The sequence below is a fragment of the Pygocentrus nattereri genome, chromosome 28, assembly GCF_015220715.1.
Source record: "Pygocentrus nattereri isolate fPygNat1 chromosome 28, fPygNat1.pri, whole genome shotgun sequence".
Taxonomy (NCBI): domain Eukaryota; kingdom Metazoa; phylum Chordata; class Actinopteri; order Characiformes; family Serrasalmidae; genus Pygocentrus; species Pygocentrus nattereri.
In genome coordinates this window covers 26,117,642-26,134,133 of record NC_051238.1, presented here as the reverse complement: position 1 = coordinate 26,134,133, position 16,492 = coordinate 26,117,642, and the positions used below count along the sequence as shown (strand labels likewise).

The 16,492-nt window shown below is 40.9% G+C and overlaps 1 protein-coding gene across 1 annotated transcript; it reads left to right on the top strand.

The window, feature by feature from the left end:
• The first annotated feature begins 3,069 nt into the window (after positions 1–3,069).
• gpr173 (G protein-coupled receptor 173) lies at positions 3,070–16,285 on the top strand. The gene is made up of 2 exons (XM_017722427.2): positions 3,070–4,215; positions 10,263–16,285. The coding sequence occupies exon 2, from the start codon at positions 10,507–10,509 to the stop codon at positions 11,668–11,670; it is 1,164 nt and encodes a 387-aa protein (XP_017577916.1). The 5' UTR covers positions 3,070–4,215; positions 10,263–10,506; the 3' UTR covers positions 11,671–16,285.
• The last annotated feature ends 207 nt before the right edge of the window (positions 16,286–16,492 follow it).

Sequence of the window (16,492 nt, the reverse complement as noted above, 5' to 3'; positions counted from 1 at the left end):
CAGTTTACAGAAATGAATTTCAGTCCATCTAAGAACATGAACTCGTGTGAGCATTAAATCTTGATCCAACTGGGAATACGTAAATATTTAATGTTACGCTTAACTCTCTCACAGAGGCCGACTACTGCATCCTCAGTTTTAATCCTTTCTAACGGCTGCTTGTGTGTCCTCGGTTCTTTTGCCTTTTGTCAGGTGAGGCCATCTGTTCTCCGGGCTTCCAGCGGTTCGAACAGCTGTTCATGTAGGCATAAGGGCACACGGCAGAGCATCGTGTCACGCAGAGACAAAACACCTTTTTACCAGCAACTTACAGACAGTCTAAATGCTCCTGCACCAAGGGCCCACCAGGTGAGCTGGCAGGCCACACTCTTCGCTTCAATCAAATACGCACCATGAAGAGTTTAAGGACAAACATCTAACAAAGCAGGGCTGGCAGATGCAATCAGCAATCAGTAATAGGTAGTCCTATGACTGCAATGGCCTACACTCTCAGAAAAAAAGGTACGACGCTGTCACTGGGGCAGTACCCTTCTTGTCACTGGGGTGGTTCCCTCAGAGGTACATCTCTGTACCTTTAGTCAGGGAAAATAACTGAACCATAAACCACTGAAAGTATATTTTCTAAGTCGTATTGACTCCACACACCCCGCCTCGCCTCCAGGCCTTTTATTAAATGGTTCTGTTTTAAAACAATAGTTTATAAAAAGATACAAATATCTACTTTTTCACTAGGAAAAACTTCTTTAAGGTACACAATTGGACCTTAAAACCACTGCTGTACCTCTGAGGGAACGTTTACACTGTTTGCACCTTGGTGAAGGAATCATGTACCTGTATGGTGCCTTTATTTTTATTTTTTACTTTATTATGGCTCTTCAATCATGAAAATGCAACTCTCTAGTTATTGTTTGTCTTGCTTTGTTATGTATAACCTTTATTTTATAAACTATGATGTTTCTTTATTGTAGTTCAACATGACCACAAAACTGGCGTTGAGTTCAGAAGCGGTTTTTGATTTTAGTCTGTCCCTACGATGAAAAAATAAGCTTGTGGGTTTACAGTGTATCCGTTCCAAAATAAACTACATTAACATGATTGTTTTTCAGTGTTATTCATTTTTGGTAACGAGATGATGGAGTATATTTTATGTGGAACCATAGTCCACACGTAAATCAACTCTCCGTCACTCCAATCTGTCTGACTTATATATATATATATATTACAGGAATAATGCATTTATAGCTGCCCCCAAAATTATCTGGACACTTAAACACATTTAAATCATTGGCAAACTTTAAAGACTTTGTTATTTCAGAAAAATGATATTTGTTTCAGAGAAAAACAATTTTAGCACAATGTCAAACTAATAGAAAACTCTTTGTATAGAGAAACCCTGGAGAAAACCTCAAACCAGACTGCACTAAAGATACTGTAATGCACAGAAGGGGAAACATCAAGTCCATTGCTGTTTGTCTTAAGATGGTGATGGTGAACTTGTGTTCATTGATGGAACCATGAACTCAAACATGTACCTGGATTCAAACTTGTACAAGTCTACAAAGAAGCTGCTCAAACACAAACACACCAGCCATTTTTTGAAAGAATGCTTTGCCAGAAAGAAAATTAATCTCTTGGAATTGTCTGTTTATAATAAATGGCACTTATTTTCATATTAAGTGTGCTAACACAATGAACTAAATATATTTTTAAGTATGATACAAATGTCTAAAACACTGTTTAAGGGCCCATCGTCTTGGTCTTTCTTTGTTGTTTTTGAAAGCATTTCAACTTTGTAATGTGGTTGTCCATCCATCCATCCATCCATCCATCCATCCATCCATCCATCCATCCATCCATCCATCCATCCATTCTCTAAGCCGCTTCTCCCTCAGGGGCGCGGGGGTTGCTGGAGCCTATCCCAGTAGTCTTCGGGCGGAAGGCAGGATACACCCTGGACAGGTTGCCAGTCCATCGCAGGGCAGACAGACAGACACAGACAGTCACTCACACCCAGGGCCAGTTTAGCATGTCCAATTGGCCTGACTGCATGTCTTTGGACTGTGGGAGGAAACCGGAGAACCCGGAGGAACCCCACACAGACACGGGGAGGACATGCAGACTCCACACAGAGAGGACCCCGGTCACCCGGCCAGGGGAATCGAACCCAGACCCTCCTCGCTGTGAGGCAACAGCGCCACCCACCGCGGCACCGTGCCGCGTAATGTGGTTGTTTATATAATTAACTTCATTTAGCTAATTATTTTAATCCCATTTTATCAGGCTGATAACTCTTTGAAAAAGACACAGAGAATGTCTTTCTCAGCTGCCACAAATTCAGCACCTGCATAGCAAAACAGAATGTTCAACGCCACCCATTTCCATTTAAATAAACGGTTTGCTACATTTTGTCAGGGCTGATTGCAGCTCGGGTGTGTCTGGAGTTCTTGTATTTATTTGCTGTGCACTTGAGCGTCTATGGCTGGCAAATAAAGAAAAACATTTGATATGCCCGTCTACATTTTTGAACTTTGTGGCTTTTCTTGGCTTTTTTATGTGGAAGTCATTTGGATATTTGGGCTATATATAGCTGTGTTTGACCTACACACCCAAGTCCAAAGGTTTCAACAGTAATTACTGCATTTAAGGCACAGTTTCATCTTCAAATACTATTTGAGGTCATTGTATTTTCCTAGGACTGGCGACCTGTCCAGGGTGCATCCTGCCTTTCACTCAATGACAGCTGGGATAGGCTCCATCACCCCCTGCGACCCAGAAGGAGAAGCGGCTTAGAAGATGTTAGTCTGTGTGTGTGTGTGTGTGCGCGCGCGCGCGTATATATCCCTATTTATGGGATTTTTCATGCGTGTGCATACTTTCATGTGCTTCTAATTGCTGATAATAAGAGAGGTTCGTGCATTTGAAAGAAAGAAACTACAGAACATCTGTCTATCTATCCATCTGCCCATCTATCAGTTCGTCTGTATGTCTATCAGGTCTACGCATTAAACACCTTAGGAAAAGCGGTGTAGCACACTCAGCTCATTCCTCATTCATAAGAAGGGGGAATGTGGGCCAGCTGGAAGTTCGCATCAGTCGAGCCGAACGGAGTCGAGCGTTTCCGAAAGCACCCGAGCGCCGGAGGCTGGGCGAGCACACGCTCTCCCCCGCTCACCGCGCAAAAACAACCGTTTCGTTTCTCCTCCTTTTACGTTTTCCTTCTCCATCCGGCTCCATCCCGCATGTCGTGATCGCCGCGGACGGCCATGAGGAGGAGTACTGGCTCTTTCCGCGAGTTCTCCACCCAAACAGACGCGTGTGTTTAGGTATATAGGGCGCCCGTAGGATGAGGATGCCAGAGGACGAGCCTGAGCGGTGAAGACACGCGCAGGGCTGATGCCTGATCCCATCAGACGGATTAAGTTCGGCACAAGATGGGCCGAAAGGTCCGATAAGAGAAACGTGCGTAGCTACAACGGCCGAGATTCCAGCGAGACGAAGAGGAAAGGCAGAGAGGAACAGAGGAGCAGCAGCAGCAGCAGCCCTGCGCCGCGCCGCACAGCCCCCTGTTAGCCATATCCAGTCTCCAGTCTCTCTTTCCGAACGCAGTCCTGCGCACCTGACCACCACACCGAGCCTCTATCAGTGGATTATTTATCAGGGCTCTCCCATAAACAGGCAGCAGCTCCGTGCCCCGATCTGGCAAGGCTCCATTTATTTATTTCATTGTGCCGCGGCTGTGGAGGGGAATTATAGCTACTGTTCGAGGCTCGCGCTGGCTTTATGGAAAACCCGGAGACATGACATGCACACGAAAAAAGAGGAAACGATATTTCTCGCTTTCTGAAACCCGTGTGCACGTAAGCTAACCGAATTACTACACACGGCGTTTCGCACGGACTTCCATCATGAACCTGGCTTTGCGTTACATTGCTCTCCACGGACGTAACCATCCTGTGCATTAATTCATTAATTAATTAATTTATTCATTCATCTAATCCTTCTGCTCTCTGCTACTTGGCAAAGGACGTGAAATCGATCTTGGATTACCGGTTGGATTCATGTTGGATCCACTGTGTGAGGTGTGTCGGTGCCAAAAGACACATTTCCCCCCCTTTTCTGTGTTTTCGAGGCTTGCTAACCGCAACAAGCTCCCGTTCAGGCCCACAGCCGAAGTCAAAGCCATTGTCTCGGATAAAGGCTTGAGGAGGACTCCAGGTAAGATATCCATCAATCACGTCCATTACAACCACACATTCTCTCGCTCTGAACCATTTCATGAAGGAAGGGTTTTCAGGAGAAGCGTCATTTATTAAAGGCTTGAGCAACAACCACTGATGTCAGTCTTAGCCCTTCTGTGAAAGGCAAGGTATCCTTGTCTCTCGTTCCTTCTCTCTTGTCGCATGCAGGGGCTGCCTTGTAGCTCGCTGACTGAACTGTGGGCCTTTTTTATCCACTTGTTATTTCAGCCTCACAGAAGCATGCACAGCAAAGCGTGCACACACACACACACACACACACACACACACGGTTGCTGTTTGTGCATATGAATAATGGAGGCCTGTGGCCCAAACAGATCTGAGCTGAACCCGAGACAGAATGAAGGCATCAAACATGATCAGTGCGACTCTGGCTGCTCTGGCTCGTGCATATAGACACTGTGATACAGGTCATTTGCACTTTTGCGTAGGCATTTAGACGCATTGGCATTGGCTGCGAGGGTCTCGTCACCAGCCATGAATTAGTTTCTCGATCACATATTCAGCCCCCCTTCTTGTCATGGCAATGATGTTTTATAGTGCGAGCAATGCAGGAGGAGCTAGGCTTCAGTAGACGCTGAAACCTGCCAGTGTGGCGCAGCTCATCCTTATGGCTACACAATAGCCCAATACACACCAAGATACAGGGGGGGGGGCACACCTGACTAAGAACTGAAACTGTTGATATTTTATTATTTGTTTTTAGCTGCACCGACGTGATCTGCGTGGAAAAGCTGAAGCAATTCTGGCTCTTTTGGATGTTGTATTTATTCCTCGTCGCCTCCTCCCTTAGAGAAAGAGAGGGGTAGCAGGGCTCGCTGCTGTTGGCATATTTTTCCCCCACCCGTTTTCCGACAGCCCCTGCCCTCCCCTGCTAGGATTGGCTAATAGTTCTTATTCAGATACGGCAGACTGTTCGTAAGCGTGGCTTACTAACCAATCACCGCATTGGAAGTGAACCACCTCTAGCCAATCCTAGCACGGAGGTGTGGTGTGTCGGAAAAGCGGTGGGGAAAAAAATAACGCCCTGCTGTTGCTATCCAGTTCTTGACTGTGGCGCGGCCTTCTGCCTCCAACCAACTCCCATTTTAGCAGACTCCTCCCGGAGCGTTCGCTTATTAAAACGACATTACATTTAAGGCAAACATTAAAGATTCCAACCGTAATATACGTTTAAACGTTCGCCTATTAGTTAATCAACGAATAATTAGCATAACGCACGATCTCTTTGTTTACACGTATTTTGTGCGTTGCATAAGCTTAAACAGTGGAGTCGTTAATGATCACTGGAGGGTTGGGTGGGGGGACTTTAAATATTATTTATTTCAAAAGAAATTTCACATATTTCACACGTATTTATGTCTTTTTGATCATTTTCAGTGCACAGATATATTTAGAGAATACAAAGGTAATCAGAAAATGGTTTATATTTTCATTTTCTCATCATAATAGTCATTCTGGGATACCATAGAGACTCTCAGCATTAAGGATCTGACACAAGAAGTCACAGATACGATGAATGGTTCCTTTTCTTTTGCTTTTAGAATGATTGGTACTTCGAAATGCACTGACAGCAGTTAAATCTGATAGGTGGCGATCACAGATAGGTAGGTAGGTTTACCTACACTTACGGCTGTATCAAAAGGTCTTACTCACAAAATTAAGTGTGCTGACTTTTGTAGATAACTGATGTAGATAACTAGAGCATCCCAAACGCATTGATATCTAAAATAACACCGGGTATCAGTTTTTTTTGTGATGGAGCCGTTCCTCAACAGTCTTGATCAACGGACCTAAGATCTTACTTTCCATTTAAATTTGAGAGGATGCAGTCACACCTGTCAAATTAATAGCTGTCATGTATTTTGTGGGCCCTGAAATGTATATGTTCCAGCAGCTTTTGCCAAAAGTCCTGATAATATACAGAAAAAAAACAGTATTTTTAGCTTTTTATGAAGGTAACGTCATCTTGTAGTCCAGAAACTAGTGCTATTTAATTACTTTTATGATCATGTTGTCAGCTGAATATTGAGCATTCAGAGTCATGCACAACTGCCCAGAATTTTGCCACAGACACACTCAAACACATTATAAAGTCGTAGACGTACATTTGGCACCTAGTCCTGTCTCTATGACTTGTTTCTCAGTTTGATGTCAGCTTTTGCATAAATTTGTTCTGATTTAGTCAAATAAAAACAGATATGTTCAGTAAGACTCAGGTAGTTTGTCTCTCATTGGGTCATTGGGTCTTGAATTGTCGGGCAAACATGTTTCTTCTTAATAGAACATATAGATTTAAGTAATGCTGGATTACTGATATGCGCTCGTATGCTTTCGTTCCACTATCTAAAAAACAAAACATTCACTTTACTTCTCATGTAGCTGATTGCATCTGGTGAGCCTTACTTCCCCTCCCACCCTCACCTCAACACATACAAATTTGAGTGCATTGAGTCTTAGAAAGACACACGCGCACGCACACACGGCATGAGGCAGAAGGGCCCTGTAGCTTAGCAACAAGCTGCTGTAATTGCTGTGACAGAAGTACATTAGTATGACTGCTCTAAAACAATAGGTCAGTGTTGTTCTCTCTCCTGCTGGAGTCCGATACTCTCTAATAATCACCTAGGGTTTTCAATAATCTCAAACAATTCTGAAGTAAAATCTGATAGCCGGTCACAGCTAATCTAAACGGTCCAGTGAGTGCCCCCAGTGTCATTACAGAAGGGTAGCTGTCTGAATTCACTAACTAGCCTTTTTTACTGAGATCCTACATCTCGATCTTCGTAATTAAATGGTTTCTCCACCTCACAGTAGATCATGGGTGATTATCTTTCCCTCCCCCACTTTTCTTTTCCACTCCCCATCATTCTGCCTCTCTATCTACAGAGATACCCACACTCGACATACAAAAAGTGATGTTAGGTGTTGTAACCTAGCAACAAGTGAGGTAATCACTGTGACAGACTAGTTGCTGGCATGCCATGTTGCATGTGGTGGGAACAGCTGATCTACTGTGTGCTGAGAGGGAAGCAGAAGATGTTCCCCAGCATGCTACAGCAGATGCTTACAGGAGCCCTGCTTTTCCCTTTCAGGGGACTATTGATTGATTTGTGTTTACAACTAACATGTAGCCTACAAATCTGTAGCCCCCCCTCCCCCCCCCCCTCCCTTGGAGAGATGTTAAATTCAGTTCACACCCTGCTAAAGGAAAACTGAGTCAGTATGTGTGAATAGTAAATTGTGCCACTTAGTAATGGTACTGTTGTGCGTACGTCTATATTTTGTAAGTAAATGTCATTTTTGGAGTGTTCTGTTTGAGGGATAAACCCGATTCAGGTTTTCTGGGGGCTAGAAAAGACCAATATTTGACAACACCTTAATATTTGATTGAGAATCCAAGAAATGTTGTCGATTTTGCTACTTGAGTTCTGTTAAAACCCACTGGAATATGTATTAGCTGGATGTTGATAAATCTGGCAAGATGATCTAAATCTAGACCCTCTGAAAAGATGAAAAGCAGAGATTGGCTATTGTGAGAAATGTTGACTGTTTAGTTGTGTGTTGATTTCAGAAAAGCTTATATCCCAGGAACATTAAGTTAAATTAAACTTTAAATTAAATGAAACACAAAACAGTTTTACTTCTTCCATAATAATGTGATTTTCTATCCCCTTAACCCATTAATGTCTATATCTGGAGCTGTACATTTCCACATGTCCATATGTTGTCAGAGCTTGCCAAAGGAAAAACAATGTGGTGAGTGGTAAAATCTCAAAGTTCAGTCTTTTGGTCACACTGGATTACTGACTTTTAACACAATAAGACAATTCACATTTTTATTATAAGTATGTACATAAATATGTACGTACATAATGAAATGAGTATTGTTAGATGTTCATCCATGGTACCATAATGCAAAATTCCATCACTTTACACCAGACCAGGTATTTTCCCTTATCATACCAAACTTAGTTGTTGGACATGAATGTGTTAACCAAGCATGTTAAAATGGGAAAAGTAGCATCTTCTTGATGTTTGAATTTTTTAGGAAGTCCCAGCTCCTATTTGCTTCAAGAAGACCCATATTAAAAAAGACATCAAATAGAAATGAGTTTACTGTAAACATCTGTTAAAAGCTACATACAACAGAAAATTGGATCAATTGTTGTAAAGTTTTTTGGTGACGACTGATCATCATTCGGGTGCAGACCTCAACCGGTTCACCCCCACAGTCTCTCATAATTATTGTGAAGATTTTCTGAACCTCTGAGATATCAAATATAGTAGCTTTGCATCAAGAATCAATCAGCCTACCCAGCTTTTTTAGCATGGCATTTGGTGTACACGATGAGTAAAAGGCTAAAATGTCCAGATGGAGGATTTTGGAGGAACAGTATTAACAAATGTTTCATTAAACAAAATATCGGTTAGCATCTGTAAAAAAAAAAAAAAAAAAAAATATATATATATATATATATATATATATATATAAAATCGCTGCTGTTGAAAGAAAACCTTGTATCTCCAAAATAGTGACTTTACAGGAGAAGGAAAAAACCTACTTCACTTTCAATGTAAGTCAATGGAACCAGAATTTTTCCCATGTCATTTTGGGTAATTTCTTTTAGGCCTCTCATCACAAAATTTACAAACAATGTAAAGAGTAACAGACACTTTCAAATTATGTCAAAAACTAAAAAAGGCCAAGAATGGAGAAACAAGGTTTTCTTCTGACAGCAACTATGTATATATATATATATATATATATATATATATATATATATATATATGTGTGTATATATATATATATATATATATATATATATATATATATATATATATATATATATATATATATATATATATATCCTCATCGCCACTCTTGACTCCTGATCCAATCTTCCACTATATTGCATTTCTCTTGACCCCTGCTCCACCTCTCCAACTACCCTGGTGTGCAGTAGGTGAATGACCTTTACAGCAGACACACTGGATTGTGGACCTTGTCTTTGAATTGCAGTTTAAGAAGATGAAATAAAATCTGGAAAACTTGTGGTCTGAAGACCTCAATGATCTTTAAAATAGCTGTTGCCTGCTCTTTTGAGGCTATGAGTTTGTTTAAGCTCGCTGACCTGTACAGACACATCTTGGCACTTCACCTCAAACAGGACCCAACAGTAAAAATTCAATATGCCGCACTGGGCATCTGATTTTTTTATTTTTTCATCATTTTTTTTGCCTGGGTTTTGCAGGCAAGTACAGCACAGCTGAATGCCTGCTGTGCTAAACATGCTTCTGGCTTTAGGGAAGCTAAGAAAGGGAGCTGCTGGGATTGGCCCATGGTCAGAATCTCTATAGTTCTCATGAGGTGAAAAAGCATCAGGAGAAACAGGGTTTGAGCCACATACTGTATTCGCTAAGCGTCTCTGAGTTCTGATCAAGGTTCTAGGTTCTGAGTTCTAGGTTCTGTTCCTGTTAGTAAGACCTTAGTAAGTAAGAAAAGAATCTCATCCAGGCTTCTGACTCTTAGAAGGTTTACGAGTATGGGTCTAAAAAGGCAGAGCAGATTTTAATGGAAAGAAGGAAACATGCTCATTGACCCCACAATGGTGAGAATATAGAGCAAGATATGGTAAAGCGTGGGAATATAGATGCGTATAACACAGAACATACAAGTAGTGTCTATTTATCTTACAAACTAATTCAACTGGATTTCTTCTTACAATGAGTATGTGAACAAAAAGCCATCAGAGCAATTTTTGACACGTCTTTGATGTGTCACTGTTTAGAGTCTTATCATATTTGGTTTGGGGGATATAGAATAAAATGCATTTGCCACTAAAGCAGCAATTTTTCTGTTCAAACAGCATATATGTGCCAGGTCAAATACTATGGTACTGACATTTTCATCTTTACAAAAATCTGTTAACTTTGAACAGAACACATGCAAAGCTCAAAATTACTGCCACATTGAAAACAATAACCATTTTACTTTATTCATAGGTGTGAGAGGAGGAGACAAAAGGAAGCAGTTTTGAAAAGTAGCTCCAAAGAGAACTGAGCAAAATGGGGCAATGCAGAACCAGCTTCTCCTGTTCTATGTGAGACAACAACAAGAGGCAACCACGAAGACGAAAGACAGCTCAGCCGGAGGAGGCGGAGGAGGAGGAGGGGGAGGAGGTGATAGAAAAGGAGGAGTTTGTTCCAACGGAGAGGAAGAAGCTCTGCAGTCAGAGCAGAAAGAGGGATGGCCAACGGAAACGAGAGCAGTGATGGGCCCAGTAACCCCCTGGCAGCAGTTGTGGCTACCACAGGTGGAATGGTGGGTGGAGGGCCTTCCTCGGCTGTGTCCACTTATGTTAAGCTTGTCCTTCTAGGGCTGATCATATGCATCAGCCTTGTGGGCAACCTAGTGGTCTCTCTACTAGTGTTAAGGGACAGGGCCCTACACAAGGCCCCATACTATTTCCTGTTGGACCTCTGCTTGGCTGACACCATTCGATCTGCAGTCTGCTTCCCCTTTGTATTAGTGTCCATCAAGAATGGCTCAGCCTGGACCTACAGTGTACTCAGCTGCAAGGTGGTGGCTTTTATGGCTGTGCTCTTCTGCTTCCATGCCGCCTTCATGCTGTTCTGCATTAGCGTTACACGGTATATGGCCATTGCACATCACAGGTTCTACTCTAAGCGCATGACCTTCTGGACCTGCGTTGCTGTGGTGTGTATGGTCTGGACACTATCAGTTGCTATGGCTTTCCCACCTGTCTTTGATGTAGGTACCTACAAGTTCATCCGTGAAGAAGACCAGTGCATTTTCGAACATCGCTACTTCAAGGCTAATGACACACTGGGCTTCATGCTTATGCTGGCTGTGCTGATCCTGGCCACTCACGTGGTCTACATGAAGCTCTTGCTCTTTGAGTATAAACACCGCAAAATGAAGCCCGTCCAGATGGTTCCAGCCATCAGCCAAAACTGGACCTTTCATGGGCCTGGAGCCACTGGCCAGGCGGCCGCCAACTGGATTGCAGGATTCGGACGGGGCCCAATGCCACCTACCCTGTTGGGCATCAGGCAGAACTTGCACAACCAGAACCGACGGCTGCTTGGCATGGAAGAATTCAAGGCAGAGAAGCAGCTTGGCAGGATGTTTTACGTGATCACCTTGTTTTTTCTGGTGCTGTGGTCACCATACATTGTGGCCTGTTACTGGCGGGTCTTTGTGAAGGCATGTACCATCCCACACCGATACCTCTCCACTACGGTATGGATGAGTTTTGCCCAGGCAGGGGTAAACCCCATTATCTGCTTTTTCCTCAACAAGGACCTGAAGAAGGGTCTGCTGGCCCACCTGCCTCCCTGTTGTAGAACTAAACCTCAACTACCCCGTGAGCCTTACTGTGTCATGTAAAGACAAATGTTCATTCGTTTTCTTTTCTTTACTATTCTTTCTCTTGGTGTGGGTGACAGTTCAACAGTAAGAAAGGTTTAAAGGTATTTGATGAAGGCATGAGGGACATTTTTTGTTACTGTGGCCTTTGATGCAGTGGCGTGATGCTTTAAAAAGGTGCGTAACATGGAAAAAAAAAAGCATCTGCTGTCACCTAAATGTTCTATCTTCTTTTTTCTTGCTGATTTTTAAGGGAAAGGTTTCTGGGCAAAAATGTGAATCACTAAATTATATATAAACAGTCCTGAATGCTGTTTACCACAAGCATGAGGGTGCTATCCTTAAAAACAGGGGGTATAATTATAATAAAAAAAAACAAAAAAAACAACTGTGTTCATACCAAACCAATTATTTTAAATGACCAATTGTATGAGGATTGAATCACAAATGGCCAAATGTGACTGATTCTGTAAAAATAAACACCTCTCTTTAAAAATAAACACCTCTAGTGATATCACGTGTCAACTATCAAACCCTTTAATTGGGCCTGAAGACTTTTATTCAGCCAGATATATATATATTAGTTATCAAAACATTGTTAATTAACAGCAGAAATCTACACTCTTCGCACAGCATTATTTTAAGGACCAATTACTGAAGTGCAAATTGTGCTGAAATTTTGAGGTATATTTTGTGCATGCATGTTATGTTTAAGGAGAAAACGATGTATGCAGTCTCCATGTAAAGCTAATGCTGAAAGCTTAATTTGGCCAAAACTGGTACATTTATGTTAATTTTTGGATTGTCCAATTAGAATAAATAATAGAAAATGGGCCGATTCTCTTAGACGTTACAGATTAAAGAACAAGAAATGGTGTTTTTTTGTCTGCTACGTGCACCAAAGACATCATTGATCTGAAGGAAGTAGTTGAAGCTGATGTCAAATTCAGTGCATAATCACATTTGGCTCTTATCTTTAACTGCTTTAATTAAACGTTCTGCTGTAATGGCTTATTGTATTTATTTATTTGTCTTTTTTCAGCTCTATTTATAAATTAATTTTCACTAATGAAAGTAAAAATATTTCATTACAATGCAGAAAATTACTAATGCCCTCAAAGTTTATTTGCCTGAATCTAGGAACATGAGCGGTGTCTTGTTATTAAAACAGAAGAGTTACTGAGGAGGTAGCATGAAAAATGTACAGCATTGTAGTTGATGTCCTCAAATGTTTTCAAATTTAGTACAACATAACATGAGTTGACAAAAAAAAGGAAAAAAAAAAGAAAAACGGTGTCGCAAGTATTCAGAACTTTCGGTTGCCATTGACATGACATGGGCTGATGACCGAGACGGAGGCAATGTAGTTAATTGTTATTTCTTTTTTCCTTGGGTCAACTATTTAGATAATCATAATCGTCACGCCACAGGAAAAAGATAAAGGTACTTGAATCTGGAATAACTGGGTGAAAATCAGCATTGACCTTACAGATAATACTATATATTATGAAATATGAAACTACCAGAGAAGGAGGTGTCATTGCATGATATGCTAGTTCATTTGAAATTTTCATACCAATTACATTCAAAAGCCATGGACATGACAGAATCAACATAATGCAAGATATAGTGTAGACTGAGGAATAAGGAGGGAGCGACAACAGTTTGGATTGAGAGACTGGATTAATACCTTAGTGAAAGGTCAGATTATGGGAAAAGAGTTTATTAATAGGCTTCACTGGTTGACTGAGTTGTTAGAATACAGATACAACGTAAGACTGAAATATCAAATAACGATCGCGAACAGTGCTTGAACAGAGGAAAAAAGACCGTTTAACATCAATTTCTTTTGTTTATGATCATTTAAACTAATATTCCATAAATAAGTATTACTGTAAGTATTAGTTGATCTAAGTGAAGGATTTGGGGATGGGGTGGACAGGGGTTAAAATAATTTGCCTGATAGTATTTTGCACACATCTTCAGAAATTGTTGATCAGTGAGATGTTTTGTGGAGATAATGCTGACTTGAAGCGGAATGCTGATCGATATAGGCAGGGACACTAAGATTGTAATATTTAACGAATGTTACAGAGAGCAGACAATTGGGATCTTTCGCGCGAGACAGTCTTCAGATTGTTGGAGGTGTTCTAACTCCTTCCTGCTCCATTTTTAGCAACGAAAAACAGAATAACAAAAATGAACCAACAGCTACACCAACAACTTAAACTACTGAAAAGGGGGATAATGATTCTTTCTGTTATCTGCATTTACTGCCTTACTCTATTGTCATGGTTTGATGTTACTGATGTTAAGGATGATTTAACAGCTGTATGCCTCTACAGACACTGAGAAAAACAAAAAGAATGCTGGGGAAAATTACACTGTGTCTTTGACTATTGGAGGACATTCTTCACTCCCCTTCACAACCACACAAACTGAGGTCGGGAAGAAAAAAAAGCATCAGGAGGGCGATAAATAGCTGGAGAAAAAATGGCCAAATTGTGACACTGGAGTGTACAATTTTGCACAGTTCAATGGAAAGACTTGAATGCAAAAAAACTTGATTTCCTGTGGAATTAAAAGGAACTTCCTTGATTCTTGTGGATTTCATTAAGACATTTTTGTTTTTTGTTTTTTTGTTTCTTCTTCTTCTTCTTCTTCTTCGTATCTTTTGGGGGTAGGGGGGAAGGAGACAGACACAGGTTGGCAGTATTGTGTATTCTTATGTGGAAAGGATTGGAGAAAGAAGAACAAGCACTCACATTGGTGTTTGGGAGGGAGGGCTTGTGGGTGGGCGAAAAGGGAGTGATTTTTTTGTAATGAGCAAAAATGCCTGGTAGAACATTTTTAGTTGCTTCAGGCAACCTATCTTTTGTAAAATAACTGTGACCTCTGTGCGATTTCCTGTGTATTATATGGACTATGGACTAACTACAAGAAAGGGGAGAGGGAGGGACTCTTGGTCATCATCTTTTTACTGCGCATGTGTGAGTGAGTGATTATGCTGAGTATGAATGTGGGAGAGAACCAGGAGGACTGTGGATGAAGCCACATACAGTGTGTTATGGTGAGCAAAGGACTGCCTGATGAAAAACACATAACTTCTGCAGTTGATCAAGTTTGCTTTCCCAAAAAATGTTTGTCCTGCCGTAATATTGGGATCAAATGGACGAAACACATACAGAGTCAGAGACATCTCTAAAAGAAGAGAAACATTTGAAATAAATCAGCTGAGACATGGTACAGTAGTGTGTGGAAAGTTGAGCCAATAATTTAGTAATCTAAGCTACCACCTGCTTTCACTGGACATAATTAGGCTTCTGTGGAGGCAGTATTAATATGAACTAGTCACAGAACTGCCACCTTGTGTAAAGTGGGCAGCATGCAGCAGATCTGATTCTTCTCACTGGGTTGAAGAAGATGTGAATTACCACTGAGGCATAGCTAAAGTAGTAGCTCAGTGATGTACAGCTCTATACCCCAACGCCCATATGACATATCTGAAGTAACACCTCTTTGAAGACAGGTTACTGTCTCATTTGAGATCTATAGTCCGCTTTAAAGCACCCAGTACATGACAATGGTAGCTGCTTCAAGGCTGCAAGCTGTGCTATTCCCATAACCGTTATCTCCTATTGTCTGCCAATGTCATTGTCACACTGATTACTGAAAATAAATGAAAGAATAATTGAAATGCAAATGAACAGACAGAAATATCATGCACAAACGAATGTTGATATGCTGGCTTTGCTTCAGTTTTCAAACAGGGTTAAGGCTAATACAGCATTTGGGGTGGGATCTCTGAATATCTCTCTTGGACTAAATTACCATATGAGAATCCCTTTCAGCCTAAGCACTAGGCTTAACCTGCATCTGTCCATGAGACCAGTAGGTTTTAGCCATTCAACCAAAAGTACGTCCGTTTTTAATGTCACGGTGGGATTTTCAGTAGATAATAAATAAAAAATTGCCAGCAAAATCATTCAAGAATCATACTGTGATATGAAACAAACATTGTTTGTGCATTATTTTTGAGGTATATATCTTCATAAAGGCCTAAATATTCTAATATGACACTATACATCGCACATTTTAATTTGAAAACCAGCCTGTCAGCATGTCTTTATCTTCGTATCTGTTAAGTGCCTATTTTGATCTGTTTATTTCAAAGATGCTTTTATATTTCTTTTAACTCTCCAGATATTTGTCATTGATAGTGCCTAATATGCATCCATATCTCACGGAATCAATATCTCAATAAAACACAGGCATATACTTTAAACGACAATTTCTTAGTCCTTACACAGACTTAACAAAAGTGAAAGTAAGAACAAAAGGCTTGACAAACAAGCCCACACTGCTTGGTGAGCAACGGACTAAACGTACGTGTTAAAGTTCCGTTCATTAAACTAAAAATAAAATCCTTCTTCAATCAACTTCAAATACTTCTTTGATCAACTCAGAAATTGTTTTTTTTTCATGAGTGCATATTGTATGAAAAGAAAAAAAAAGGACAAAATGAGAGAATATCAAGCTGGCTGTCAGATTGAGCTGTCGTGTTCTGTAAATTAAAGGGTTTTTTCCCCCCAACACAACAATAAAAGTTTACTTTTGTTGCGTTTTTGACTGTTAATGTGGCGTAAAATCTTTTTTAAAAAAATGTAAGTGTAATAGAATTGTGCTCTTCACAGCACAAAACAGTGACCAGTTCACAAACACATGGTGAGGGACTAGGTCTACACACAAGCGATGGAGGGCTACTGGTTCCGTCTCAGAATTGTGATTTGTTTGATTACACTGGTGAAATACTACAGCCACATGGTTGATTTGTTTAAAATTA

Excerpts from the sequence above, each read along its gene's own strand:
- gpr173 (XM_017722427.2), top strand. The coding sequence starts at position 10,507 with ATGGCCAACGGAAACGAGAGCAGTGATGGGCCCAGTAACCCCCTGGCA.